This window comes from Malus domestica, chromosome 02 (genome assembly GCF_042453785.1).
Source record: "Malus domestica chromosome 02, GDT2T_hap1".
NCBI classification, from domain to species: domain Eukaryota; kingdom Viridiplantae; phylum Streptophyta; class Magnoliopsida; order Rosales; family Rosaceae; genus Malus; species Malus domestica.
The window spans coordinates 4,603,546-4,618,483 of NC_091662.1; the positions used below are offsets into that span (position 1 = coordinate 4,603,546).

At 35.3% G+C, this 14,938-nt stretch overlaps 1 protein-coding gene across 1 annotated transcript; it reads left to right on the forward strand.

The window, feature by feature from the left end:
- The first annotated feature begins 6,512 nt into the window (after positions 1 to 6,512).
- Positions 6,513 to 10,673, forward strand: LOC103449468 (NADPH:adrenodoxin oxidoreductase, mitochondrial). The gene is made up of 13 exons (XM_008388794.4): positions 6,513 to 6,678; positions 6,814 to 6,918; positions 7,141 to 7,254; positions 7,347 to 7,400; positions 7,727 to 7,843; positions 8,319 to 8,428; positions 8,524 to 8,597; positions 8,809 to 8,870; positions 9,009 to 9,207; positions 9,396 to 9,456; positions 9,592 to 9,659; positions 10,034 to 10,179; positions 10,288 to 10,673. The coding sequence occupies exons 1-13, from the start codon at positions 6,562 to 6,564 to the stop codon at positions 10,510 to 10,512; spliced, it is 1,452 nt and encodes a 483-aa protein (XP_008387016.2). The 5' UTR covers positions 6,513 to 6,561; the 3' UTR covers positions 10,513 to 10,673.
- Positions 10,674 to 14,938: the final 4,265 nt, after the last annotated feature.

Below are 14,938 nucleotides of genomic sequence, written 5' to 3' on the forward strand. Positions count from 1 at the left end.
ATTATTTGGTTTGTAAATTTAGTTTAAGAAATTTGGTCTCCCTAGCATTATCCTATAACAAACCTTACTTAGGAAAAACCAAATTTGAAATTAATCACCTGAAGTGCATAGAAACAAGAGATCACACATACCCAAAGAAACATCACAACTCTTCAATTACAAACTCATCATAAATACAAATATAACTCTTCAGCAACGGAACTCATATACATCTATCATATATAAGATATATAACACTCGTGAAGGCTAAACCTTGCAAACCAAAAAACTACCGCAAAGACACTACAAGAAAAATATCACATAAGAGAAAGAAAGGATGTGTTTGGATCATTCACTGTAATTACTAATTAATTTTATGATAAAACATTAACTTCCTTCAACACTAATATATAGAGGTCTCCGCCAATTTCAGCGACCCTTGTTCATTCATATTTTAAATTGTTTCCATACATGTCTTTCCTTTTTTTTTCTTTTGATGCTGCTCTGTCTTATCAAGTACCCTAACATAATTTATTTTTCTTTATGTCTAACATATTCAAGTTTTCTGATTAGGTAGACACTGATCAGTTCAACCTTAACCTCAGGAGTGAGCATTGTCATATAAGTTTATATAACCTCTAAATAGCTATTTTCGTTCCTATATAATATAAAAAAATAGTGGACGTAAGAGGCTCATGTCCTTCAAGTCGCATGTTGCTTTCTGCCACATCGGCTCAAATTGTCACACCTTTTGTGTGGGTCGAAACTTATCGGACAAGAAATTTCACTACCGTAGGATCATTATAGTTATGACCGCCGTTTACCGGGATTTCGTTCGCCGGCTCCACTGTCATAAAGTCACCATCTTTCTTGATCTTCTAGCACTGGGCATCAGCCCCTGCGACACCTCTCTGCGGGTGCTCCTCCCTCTCCACGAGAAGAACAAATTCACGTAAGAGAAAATGAGAGATTTTTTAGTATAGCGGCCCCGGTACATCATACAAATAGTTGAATACTTAAAAAAATAAAAAATAACCATGACACTTATTGTATTGAACCTTCTTTCCGACCTACAAAAAATTATCTCGGAGAAAATGATGTTTACGGGCTCAATTGCATTTTATTGGCTTTGCGTGCACGCATTTCGAAGCATATTTCCAATCTATCCTTATCCTAATTCATAATATATAACAAGGTTTTTGTTTTATATTTTCTGTAGATAATCAATCATATTCCTAAGTGTTCACCATTCTCTCATGATCTAATTCCAGTCGAGTTAATTTGTTAGAGATATTTGCCACTAAATTTGCAAAAAAATGTATGCCTCACAGTTACAAAAACACCAAAAACAATTTTCATTTCTTTTTTGGTAGAGACACCAAAAATATTCTGCAGTAGCATAAAGCACTACTGATGCAACTTTAATAGTAGCTAAAATGTATTATTTAAGTGACAAATTTTCCAACAAACAAAGAAGTAAAGTGGCAAATTAATTCATGTAAAATATTAGAAAGGAATAATCTTGGAAGACAAGCAAAAGACCATATCTCAGTAGACATAAACAAATCCTTCAATCATTCTCAGTTAGGAAATAAAAAATCAGATTCTTACTTAAACAAAGCATAATACTGATCCCAATAATCTTCATACGCTTTGTTTAATTTAATATCATATAAAATAATTTGTCTTCTTATATATCTAAATATTGAATTATTCCTGCTTTCCAGTTTTTTGCCCCACTTCTGCTTTTATATAATAATTTGTATCTGTACACAATTTATCAATTATTTTGAAGCTAATTTTTCAAGGCTTGCTTTTGATTTTTTTTCCTTGCAGATGTCAAAACTAATGCGCTTAAAGAGATGAAAAGCCACATGAAAGTGAAATTAAAATGTTTTAAGTTACACCAATCCTAAGTTAAGCAATGAGATCCAACATAATTTTAGGTGTCGTAGTCTAAAATAATGATAAGTTAGTAAGATTTGTGCTTTCTTTCCTGCATGTTGTTGAGAATAAATCTCAGATTGATGGGATAATGGATTTTGCATGAGCTTATAAGGAGTTGATTACTCTCCATATTTTAAAGTTGTTTTATGATGAAACCTCAACTTCTTTATGGTATCAGAGTAGATGTCTCACATGTGAAGCCCAACAGCCTGTCAGCCACTGTACACCACGTCACCCTATTTGTATTGTTCGCATATTTGGCTTAAAACTTAGAGGGTGTGCTTGAGAATATGGGAGAATTGACCTTGCATAGGCTTTTAAAAAATTGAACTCCATATATTGCCAATTAATTTCACGATAGAACCAAATCGATTAGTTTATTCTTTTATAGGGGAAAAAAACGAAGAGACACGACTAGAATGGGACAATCACTTTCAAATATTTTTTTTAACTACTACAAAAACAATTCACATACTTTAATTCTATTGTCCTAACAATGATAGAAAAAAAAAATCAAACTTAATACATGGGTTTTCTTTGACAAGTATGGCCAAAGTACAACCACAAAATTGTAAAATAAGAAAGTTTTTCTAGTCATACCTCACTAAACATTTAACATTCTGTTTGGATGAAGAAATTTAGGGGGGTGTATTCAATTGGGATTTATTTTCTAGAATATGTGAATTTTCTTGTTTGGTTAACCTAAAAGAAGAACATAATTGAATACGAAATTTGTTATTTTGAAACTTTCAATCATAGAAATTGGGAAATGGCACCCATTTACATGAAATTTAAACTTGGGAATTCGATGTCCCAAATTCCAAGTTTATTTTTCACACGAAAATTCTAAATTTCTATGTTTATGAATCTAAATAATGGAATTGCGGTACATGTTAATTTATAAATTTTGATTTTCATCCAAATTTTAAGTTTATTTTCCTCATCCAAATATAGTGTAAGTTCACTACAATTTGAAATACAAATTATAGAACTCAGGGAAGGAAGGAGAGAGAACGGAGAGAACGAGAAATCGACGGCGGGTTTTGTAGGGATCACCAACTGATAGTGGGAAACGATGGAGGAGGAGGTTGTGGATATTTCATAACTTCCATTTTTGGTTCTAAATATTTTTAATAAGCGTAAAATTGGATTTTAAAAGAAAAAAATTAGGGTGTGTAAATAGAGAATAGTGTTAGGGCTGGTTTGGTATTGTTATGTTTTGAAAAAAAATTATTTCTGATGTGTTGTGAGAATAAGCTCATTTTTGCTGTTTCATGTTTTCAATTTTTTTTCATTCAAAACTGTGAAAATAAGTTGTTTTTAAGTATTTACCAAACATATTTTTTAGCTCAGTTTTTTTTTATACCCACTTTTTATAAAAGTACATCAATACCAAACCAGTACTTAAACTTACTATCTATTTGTTTCATTATTTGTACCATCTTTATTAGATTGATGGTACAAATTACGTTACAAATATATAGTATGAATAACATTTTTAATAAATAAAATATCTCAATAAGAAAAGAAAATAAATTAGGTGAATGAAAATAACTCACATGGTAGATCACGTGCCTTAGTCCGATCCCAGACCACAAGAAGACGAGCGTCAACTGAGATGGTGAGATACTGAGACGGCCCACATGGTGCAACACGTGTAAATCATGAGTATGCAAAAATAGAATAGGAGCGTGGTATTCACATATCCTATTTTACTTTTCACATATCTTTTTAATTTCGGCCGTCGGATTAAATGAATTGAAGAAAATCAACTGATAGAAATTAATAAGGGGTGTATAAAAAGTAAAATACGGTGTGTGAATAGCACATTCCATAGAATATTCGACCAAAAAAAGAAGAGAGTAAATACTAAATAATGGGAACAATGGGATTAAAACAAAATTGAATTTTTATTACCGGAAAAATCTTATTCAGAAATTTTCTTTCTCCATTTCTTATTAACGTAATAGTATCTTTAGAGTGTTAATAATAAGTTGATGTATTGTGCTATTTAATATTACGGTCTAGTTATAAATAAGAGGTTTTAGGTTTGATTTTTCCCAAATGCAAATTGGAACTAGATTATTACTAGCTTATTGTGAGGCTAAGCCACGTCTCCTCCTTTAGTATAGATAATATCGTTTGTTTAAAAAAAAATAATGATTGGACAAGTTTAATTTGTAATCATGTAAAATAAATGTAATAATTTATGAGTAAAAAAAAGGTAAAAAATTAAGCATTTTAGTCCAATTGGTCTCTAAGATTTTTCATACATTCTCAGTTTAATCTTTAAAATTTAAAATCAATATAAGTGATTTTTGAGATTGTCCATCTTCAATCATGTTTGTCGTTATGTGAAAAATCTCTGTTAAATTAAAAAAAAAATCTCATCTAAATATGTTAAATTAAAAAAATGATAATTTCTGTTAAATTAATAAAAATATTTTTAATTTAACCGAAATTTTTCAGAACAAAATTGTTTTTTAACATTTCAAATTCAAAATCTATTAGCTGAAAAAGTTAGAAAGGCGGTTGTGGGCCCGACCTTCCCCAGGAGAGTGAAGAAGTTGTATACGAACAGAATTCTTCTCATTGGGTTTTTACACGTGAGAGGGACTTAAAGTTATTGGACCATATTGTCCCTAGTAGAGGTGGGCCCAGGAAAAGGCCCACTACCAGCCATTTGCACCCCTTCTCACAGCCTCTGGATGCCGACCTTTAACAACCTCCCCACTTGTTTTTAATGTTTATTTTTCTGTCCAATAATCAACCTTGGTCCCACACTCTAATAATAGCTTCCTTTTTTTTTATTAAAAAAATTAACATATCCACATGACGTTTCACAGCAGCACAAAACAGTTATGTATTATAGTGCGAGTTTGATTCCCACGGCACAAAACAGTTATGTATTATAGTGCGAGTTTGATTCCTACGGCACTAAACAGTTATGTACTATAGTGTGAATTTCATTTCTATTGACATTTCCTCTTAACAACTAAAAATCTAACCCACTAATGCTGCAGTGTAAAAAAAAAAATTAAAAGTTGTATATATAATTGGTGTCATAATGTAATTTACGTTTACATTTTAATTATGACGTCACCCACACGTTAGCTATGACATCTTATGCACCATTTTTCTAATGAGGAAAAAAACAAAGAAATAGCATGCTCGGTTTGGCCTGTGTTGACTCTGGTCAACATGGCATGGGTTTACTAGTGTGGAATAGTGATGGGGTTAGCACCTAATTATGATTATGTGCATTAATCATTAGTACTTGTAAAAAGTGAGAAATTTTTATTGTTTCAAATACGAGTATTACACCACGTGTCATTATATAAGTGAAGGGAAGTTTTATTGTTTTAAATTAATTTTTTAATACAAGTTTCTCACCACTTGTATAGTAACATGTAAAGTACTATCCCGTGTTTCGGACTCACTGAAAAACCTCTCGTGCAAAGTGGGTAAAAGCCTGTAAAAACCATATTATTGAAGGAAAAGACTTCTTAATTATTTGTTATTAGTATGAGTACAACTTGGACGTTCGTTAAATTCAACAGAGCAATTGCTATCCTCATTACAATTAAGTGTAAATTCTTTCGCCGTAAATTATACTGAATTATTGCATTTGGTCGAATGAAAAGAAAATAACATAAGTCACAAAACCAACTCGTTCAGAAAGAAAATCATTGTTACGTGCGATGACCGAAAGTAAAACGTTCAACACTTTTTTAACTTTTTGCTTAAGAATATTCTATATGAACTTTATTTTGGAAAATTATCTCTTATTACATGGTGAAGTACTTGATGAAAATGACAATTATAGTCAACTAGACAATGAGTTGTGCTCAAGAAATAACTTTAACACACTTTGAACTTTTATGTGATAAAGTTGTTCTTCTTAATCGTAGCTTGACCTTGAAGAATCGAAAGTTATGAGGTTGACTCATGCGTTTTTGGTTGAGAGTTGGCATAGATTTAAAGAGAGAGAAAAAAATAAATGATGATTCATAATTTCGAAATTTACGGAATACTATACTGGAGTTGTGGAAAATAACGGACATGATCATTTGATTCTACGACTTCTTCTTCTGCCCCAAGTTTCATACTCTTTCGCTAGAGTTTAACTTATCACTTAATCACGTTAAATGACGTTTTTCGTATTGAAAGACTCCTTCAAAAGTTGACCCCGCAATTTCAAACATTTCAATTCAAGAATTAAGTAATTAACAACTTACTAATTCAACACGTATTTGGTCTAACAAGCTTAGTCTTTGCATTGTTGAAGAGGTCGTGAATTCAAATTTCGTGAAACTCGGAGTTACTGAAAATCAACCTAATTGTGTTGAACTAGATTCTTGCAAGGAAAAAATATTGGACTGGATTTGAACACACTGGACTCTTATTTCACCCATCATTCATCAAAATGAAACTAGTTGACTATGGGCTTTCAAAGCCCAAAGTTCATATATCAAATCAATCTCCAAGTTGGGCCCAAACCGTCACACACACATGGGCCTGGACTCCAATTCGGACCCTGAAGATTCACCCGAAAAAGACGAAGAACACGCCCAACTTCTTCAGCCACACTCGCAGCCTCCACCATCTGGATCAAATTCATACGTCACCCAAAAAATGGCGCTGTTTCAAGCTCGGACGTGGCTTTCCAGGACCTTCTCGAGCGTCGCTTCTCAGCCTCTCCGCGTCTGCGTAGTCGGAAGCGGACCTGCTGGCTTCTACACGGCTGAAAAGGTAAGCACTTTTTGTATTTGTGCTTTTGCTTTCGATTAACTGTTTGATCACTCATTAAGCTTATCGAAAACCGAGATTTGTTTCCATTTAAGTTTGATAAAGAATTGGATTGGAATTTGATATGAGCTGACACAGATGCTGAAGGCGCATCGGGAAGCAGAGGTGGATATCATCGATCGGTTGCCGACGCCTTTCGGATTAGTCCGCTCCGGCGTCGCGCCTGATCATCCCGAAACCAAGGTGACCGCTTTATTGCTAATCTCAGTTTTTTGTTTTCGTTTGAGAATTTTTTATTGAAATATTTAAGGAGAATTTGGTGAACTCACACATTGTAGAAAATCGATTTAATTTTCGCGAATATGGAGCTTCTTGTGGATTTTATTTGTTTGTTTTGCTGAAGTGTTGGTGTGGCGGGAAATAAATTTCTTATTTGAGCTTATTTGATCAGAAAACTTGCAACAGATTGTGGTGAACCAGTTTACGCGGGTTGCGCAACATGAACGCTGCTCGTTCTTTGGAAATGTCACCCTTGGATCCTCTGTAACTCTCCCGGAGCTACGTGAGCTGTATGATGTAGTGAGTTATGATTCAGTATGTGTTAATAATGCTGGAAATGTCGTTGTTGGAATGGCTATTTGTTTGTGACCACCATTATGTGCAATATGCAGGTTGTGCTTGCCTATGGTGCTGAAAGTGATAGAGTTCTTGGTATTCCTGGAGAAGTATGTTTTTCGTGTTTCAATTTTATTTCTCTAGTATTATGGCGCTCTATGGTCAATAGAATGACTGCTTGTTTAGAATGAAAATGTTTTGTTCAATGCTTTTGAGAATTTAAGGATTCATCTTTTAGGGTCCCAATTGGTGAAGTCCCTTGTTTCACAAGTGATCTGATATCAAATCTAGCATCCATTATGGTTTAGGGGGATTTCGGAGTTTCCTTTTTATGTTTTTGTTTTTTTGTATCTGAAAAAGAATCATTTTGTAAGTAGACTTGCAACTGATGTTGTTTATACATTTTTTTTAATAGTTGGGTTTACTCTATTTTTAGGATTTGAGTGGCGTATATGCGGCCAGAGAATTTGTTTGGTGGTATAACGGGCACCCAAATTGTAGATACTTAAATCCCGACTTGAAGAGTTCTGATACAGCTGTAATTCTTGGTCAGGTATTTACCTTCATTGTTGAGGTTACATGTTAATAATTATGATTATCCTTCTAAGTTACTGACATGAGGTCAGTTAATACATGTACTTTGCAATCCTTGTCATCACACATAAATTCCTGCTTAATCTAGATTTTTTACTTAGTTCTGCTTTCAGTAAGGTTGAAACTATATGGACTGCAATTGGGGTGCCGCAAAATAAAATTGTTTTGGCATGTCATGTAACCATCCTTGAAAGGTCGGGCCAAGAATTTATTTATTTGAAGTGAGGATGCCAATGAAAAATGAACAGTGACTTGAAATGCGTTTAGTATAGTTTGGATAATAAGAATAAACCATTGGTGAGATTAGCAGTATATGCAGGTTTACATATTCAGAAAGTGTAAACATTCTTACTCTTAATGGACTTGTCAAAACATATAGCCTTTTATTACATAAGAGTTTTATCCCTACCAAACACAGCTTCTTTTGCTTTCAGGGCAATGTAGCTCTTGATGCTGCACGTATTCTTTTACGACCAACAACAGAATTGGCCACAACTGATATTGCAAGCCATGCATTGGAAGCTCTTGAGGATAGCTCTATAAGGTTTGATGATACCCCATGTCTTGAGATTAACCAGTTACATTAAACTTGCTCCTTTGTCTGGGTTTCATTTTTCTATGATATTAATTTCATGTCAGGAAAGTGTATTTGGTTGGAAGGCGGGGACCAGTCCAAGCAGCTTGCACTGCTAAAGAGCTGCGTGAAATTCTTGGTGAGTCTTAACATCAGACTAATTCTAGTTCTAAGTGAAGCATGGCCTTTTTGAACTAATATCCGCCATCAGATTTTGTTTTTATATTTTGTCATGAGTCATTGGTGTAATTGTGTCATCATCCTCTCACGTAACAAATATTACTGATGTTCATGTTTGCTGAGCTTTTTTATGTGCTGAATAAAAAAAAATTGTTGTCTTTGTTTTTCAGGTATCAAAGATCTACGTGTTCACATAAAGGAAACTGATCTACTCACAACTCCAGCAGATGAGGTATCTCTCTCCTAAAGCTACAGTCATAATATGAATATGAAGTATTCTAATTTGCTATTGACGGTTTATTAATTCCCTTATTGATAGTAATTTTCCATCCATTGGTGTTTCTGTGACTTATTGCTATCATTTGGTAAGGAAGAGATGAAGAATAATCGAATTCGGAAAAGGGTTTATGAGTTGCTCTCTAAGGCAGCCATGACTAGACCTTCACACCACAGCTCAGATCCACGTGAACTGCACTTCGTTTTCTTTCGGAAGCCTGATAAGTTTCTAGAGTCTGATGAGAGAAGTGGCCATGTTTCTGGTGTCAGACTTGAGAAGACAAAACTCATAGGTAACTTACCCTGCATAGACATTTGTAGTTAAAATGTTTCATGTGTTTTGCTATGAAGTGAGGCCATATCTCTGAGTCACTGTACCTTAGGTTGGTGTCATGAATGTTGTCAATAACGTATGTAAATAATTCTTTGTTTTTGGTCATCCAAGTGATAATGACAAAACCACTTCAACTTCAATTTCTAGGTACTGGCCCAGGAGAACAAACGGCTGCAGGTACTGGACAGTTTGAAGAGCTTGGATGCGGGTAATTTCTTCTAAAATTCAAGCTTTGCAAATTTCATTACTATAGGCATATGCATGAAATAAAAGTTAAAGGTGGGCAGGGGGAGAGAGGTGAGGTATTGACAACATTGGTGATATGCTTTCTTTCTTTTTCCAGGATTGTGTTAAAGAGCATTGGTTACAAATCTGTACCAGTTGATGGCTTACCCTTCGACCATCGGAAAGGTACGTAGATGTTGTTAGAGGAAGTGAAGTCTATTATTCTATCTGGAGCTTAGGTTTTCCACAAAACTCTGTTTTAGCATCAAAGTTGGTGATATTGTACAAAACTTGAGGAAGATTATTCCAGCCAGATGTGCTATTACAAACTTCATGTGGTTTTGGAATTTTGATTCGTTGAATCTTTAGACGGACTCATTCACCTGTCCACTAAAAATATTGAGTTTAGCAAACTTCTTCCAGTTTCTTGGATATTTCTAAATAAGCTTCTTACCGGAAGTGGTTCTAAACCGACTACATGAGAGTTGCTCATGTGATCAGCCCCGCATTCATGAAACGAAATAAGGATGATAATGATGGTCTGATGTCCTTCTTTGCAGGTGTGGTTCCAAACATTAGAGGGCGAGTTCTCAGTGATACATCTGGAAATCCAACGCTTCTTGAGAAGGGTTTGTATGTATGTGGATGGTTGAAGAGAGGACCAACTGGGATCATTGCTACAAACCTCTACTGTGCAGAAGAAACTGTAAGTGGTGTTTTGCATTACTTAGATGGAAAGGTACTGGTTAATAAGGTATCCATTCGTATCCATCAGTGTTACCGGCTTTCCTCACATCACCGATTGACATGGCAGGTTTCGAGTATATCTGAAGACCTTAAGCAAGGAAAACTGACATCCTCGTCTAGCTCAGGCAGGGACGGTCTCCTCCAACTGCTCGATAACCGAAATGTCAGAGTTATACCATTTGGTGAATGGGAAAAGATAGACTCCGAAGAAAGAAGGCTCGGGAATTTGAGAAACAAGCCGAGGGAAAAATTAGCGACCTTGGAGGAGCTTCGGAAAGTAGCAACAGAATAAATACCCAATTCAGGGCTTCTGTTTTTTCCTTTTTTTTTTATTAGGATTTATTGTTTGAGCTAGAGAGATATATTCCAATAAATCGAAAAGCAAGCATAACGAGATCAATTTAACATTCTGAACAAGCTAGATTCAATTTACCAGAATTTCCGTTTCACTAATGCCCAAGTAATCAATATATCCTGTAATGTTTACATATCAAAAATGCCGAGTAATCGATATATCCTGTAATGTTTACTTATCAAAAATGAGTACGAGAAGAAAAACAAAACGTTCTAGTTCTTGACTTTTCCCACGCCTATCGACACATAAGTAACGAGAAAAGGGCACCTCATGAATAGAATCGTTCTGTACTTTGTTCGTTCTTGAATCTTGATAAGGATACATGCATAAATTCAACGTTCTTATCAAACAGGTTATGACCCTTCTGAACTCCGTAAATTTGTTATATTTCGGAGCATTTTGGCACAATTAGTTTTTGTCGAGCACAAGTCTGGTTGACATTTGCTTTTAGGTATGTAGGCTCAAGGTCAAAACCCACCGAGGTTTTTCATGCCGAGCACTTCCAAAAGTCACATAGTATGCATGCACACTTATGATGAATCCTTGCAAAAAATGATTCAATTCTGGAATTTTGGTGGCTCTCAATGTCACACCCACATGCACTTGTTCCACTCAAAAGCTTTTGCCAAATTCAGCTGGGCAAACGCTACTGGGGCGCCCAATTTTAGGAAAAGTTATTGTACATGTACTCTCATATTCTTATCCCAGAAGACGATGGTGACTCCAGAGATGGACATGCCTCATGCGATCCTTAGTCATCAAGTCACGTATCCTCATACGATTGATCAAAATCTAGCCCTATCGTTGTATGTCTCATACTTTACAAATATTACGTGAGTTATCTTCTTACGTTGCACCGAAACCTTTTGAGAGAAACTGAGAGAGCAAGAATTCTGATTATTTGGATTATCACCCATTTTTCATTTTACCTTGTTGAGTTGCCAAGTGATTTGATGTAGGATGGCAATTGTGACATTGACAAACCACCAGTTGTAACTTTGAATTATTTAGCTGGTAAAGATTCAGGGCCTCTGCCCCTACTGGACTCCAATAATTTTGTGACATATTTATATGGACCCCATTGCTGTGGATTTAAGTACTGCTATTACAACACTACCTGCAAGCTTTTTGTTGGATGCAAGCCACCTATGAACAGTGCTAGAATATCAAAGCTGGAATCCTAGTCTTCGTTAACACTTGCAAGACTTGCAGTAAAAAGGTACAAATGGAGCATAGGACTGAACAGCGTATAACTTCAGGTCTCGGCTCGACGAGAGAAACCTACCTGTCATGGGGGGTGTATATCATTTTCTCTTTTCTCTGCTTACATGATAACTACATAAAGAGAGAGAAAAAAAAAAACATACAACCTGTGACGTGACATGCAAGTTATTCTCTTATGCATAACTCTAGTTTGCTTCAGTTTTATAATATGAGAACCAGTTCAAACCAATATAGCAGGATTTGGGTACTATTAGAAACGTTTCTTTCCTTTGGCTTGGTTGCTTTTTGCTGCAGGCCAATTACCTTGCTAGCAGATTCTGGTGTAAACTGGGAGGCTTTCGTTTCACCAAGTCTTACTAAACGATTTCTGATAGTTACAAACTTATAATGTTTGTCTTCTACTTGTAAATCTTTCTCTGCAAAACGATGCATTTCGTAGCTAGGTCGGCAGCGCATTGGAGATCTTTGGACTTTCCGATGGATGTATTTTCGGTTGCATGCAAGAGAATCTCCGTGCGCATACTGATGTTTACACTAGAATTCCCTCTTACAAATTAGGGTTCTTCCCAAATCTCATAATCATGCAATTGATAGTGTTATACAACTAAGGATAAGACTTGGGAGGTGGGACTGAACTGCGAAACAGATTAAAAGCAGTGTTAGGATGAGTCGCACAGGATTAATTATGAAAGACTGCAATTAACTCACACGTGTATGCGTAACTAATGGTAGCATTCTCATAAAATAAAACGAATTAATGTGACTTCGGATTGACTTGAAAGACATAAAACATCATAATTCACATTCGAGACATAATTCTAAGGTAAAACCAAATGTGACGTGTTACTTTTCTAGTGCTAATCCATAAGAACACAAGATTACAAAAGCTTTTCTGGTTATGGATCTGCAGTAATAATGCCTCATTAGTACTAGGGTTAGGGTTTTCCCTCTAATTCCTCTCCATGGAGTGGTGTGGTGGGCTCCATTTGGCCTCTCTTATCAAGTGTGTCTGATGTGCAAGACGTGCCATAATTCATAGATAGCTATGATGGATTTGCCATTTGGGAACTAAAAGAAAAAAGCTATTTATTCCTTTTCATGTTTAATCAAATACAGAATAGGGTCATGTGGGTGATATTTTGAAGATTCATGCTGTCTCCTAACCCTTACCAGAAAGTCTTTGCTTTGATTGTGACAACCATTTGAGATGTTGGAGGAGCTGGCCATCCTTTTAAGGCCTTGTATGCTTCAAGTAATTAATCAATATGTGCACTGGGGGAGAAACCTAAACCTTGAGATGTTACGGTGATGGTATCTCAAGTCATTCACAAACTGTTATGTATTTTAACTTTCATGTATAATACCTACTTAGGTTATTTCCATTGTAGTCTTCAAGTGCATGAAAATATATCATTGACTCAATATACCGTCATTGTACTGCCTCAAATGCATGAAATTTCTTCTCGCATATCAAGTTATTGTTGCTGTACAGTATTAAGATTGACTGACCATGGCACTAAAAGGATTCAAAACTGTGATGATCATGACATGCAGTTGTGTCCACCATCCGAAATACTGATGCCCTATAATTTAAGTATTGAGGAGAAAGATTAGAATCCCTCATATTGGTGGAGGGCCTAGCTATACCTTATCTCATGGCATCACCGTAGCAAAAGTGCAGGGCACTGTGGACCCACAACCTGTCAATCACCACCAAAAATATGGAGATAGTTCACCAGTTGAGCTTGGCCAAACACCAAGAGAAAAGCACAGTATATCACATCTCACCAGGGATGTGATTCATGTGCAGTTTTTTATACAACCGGTGTTAAGGAAGAGAGATTCGAACACGAGTCGTTCAGCGGACAAGCAGACGCTCTTAATCATATGAAGTGCAAGATAAACGCTCTTAATCACGTGAACTGCGCTTTACGGATGTGAAGCAAGTTTTAAGGCATTGTGATTAAAACTTGAAAGGGAGTGGAGATTGCTTTTGGCTGCTTGGAAACCACTATCGTTTTTCCAACACTGCTCTATAAAACCACACTACTGCCAAAGCATTCGGAGGCCCACCAACAAGAGGCAACAAGTTTGGTACATGAGGCCCACCTAACATTGTAGGTCCTCTTTGTGAGATTTTCTTTCAACATGTTCATCATTTTGAAAAAAGAAAATGCGAAATTATTACAACTACAAAACATGTTTCCTCCTAGTTAAAAAATGTTATTAACGTTTCAAAAAAGTTATCACACGTCCATCCGTTGTAAAAATTTAAAGAGAAATTGTACTCGAGAAATGAGAAGGGGGTTACTATATTATATTGGGAAATATAAAGGGAGTTTTAACGAAAAATTCGGGATACTGTTCATTTTAACGAAAAATTACATTTTTACACTAAAAAATCAATCCTGATACTATTCACTTTACCCTTTATTTTGTCCTTATCGTTAAAACTCAAAGTTTTCAAGTCTTTTTCATTAATTTCCTAAATATAAAAGCAGAAATAATATTTATTTAGAACAAAGCGGAAATTTTGAAAATATTTTATATAGAGGAAGAGGTGAAGAAGAAATTCGGGCTTACATTATGGTGTTTATTTCTTCATTGGTAAGTGCTTTAGCATGATATATCATCATCAACACCAGTTAGAGTATCAAAAATTAGAATTATCCTAATTGTTGACAAAATTCCAATGCTTGGGATGAAGTTGAAGAAATTCTGCTTATCAACTTCCGGATAAGTTTGGATTAGAACATTAATAAATTGCAACTTCCACTCAATTATTTGGTTGGTGACCCCACAACACAAAACTTCATTCTCAAAGTGTTACAAACACGATTGTTCAAAAAAAAAAAAAATGTGTTACAAAATGGAGGATGAGATCCACTCCGAATTTTTATGTTCAGAGCTAGCGGATCGAAAGATTCAGATCATTGAAGAGAGAGAAAGATATTAGGTAGTTAAAGTTTTTATTGTATTTTTGTGAAATGGGTCAGTGAAATGATTAATGAGGGCTGTATTATTGAAATTGAGTAGTGTAGATCTCTTGATCTATATGCTTCTGACTCAGAGATCTGAAGTGGATCTCAATCCACAAAAAGGGGTTCTATCATGAATAAAATCATGGATTTTTTTAATA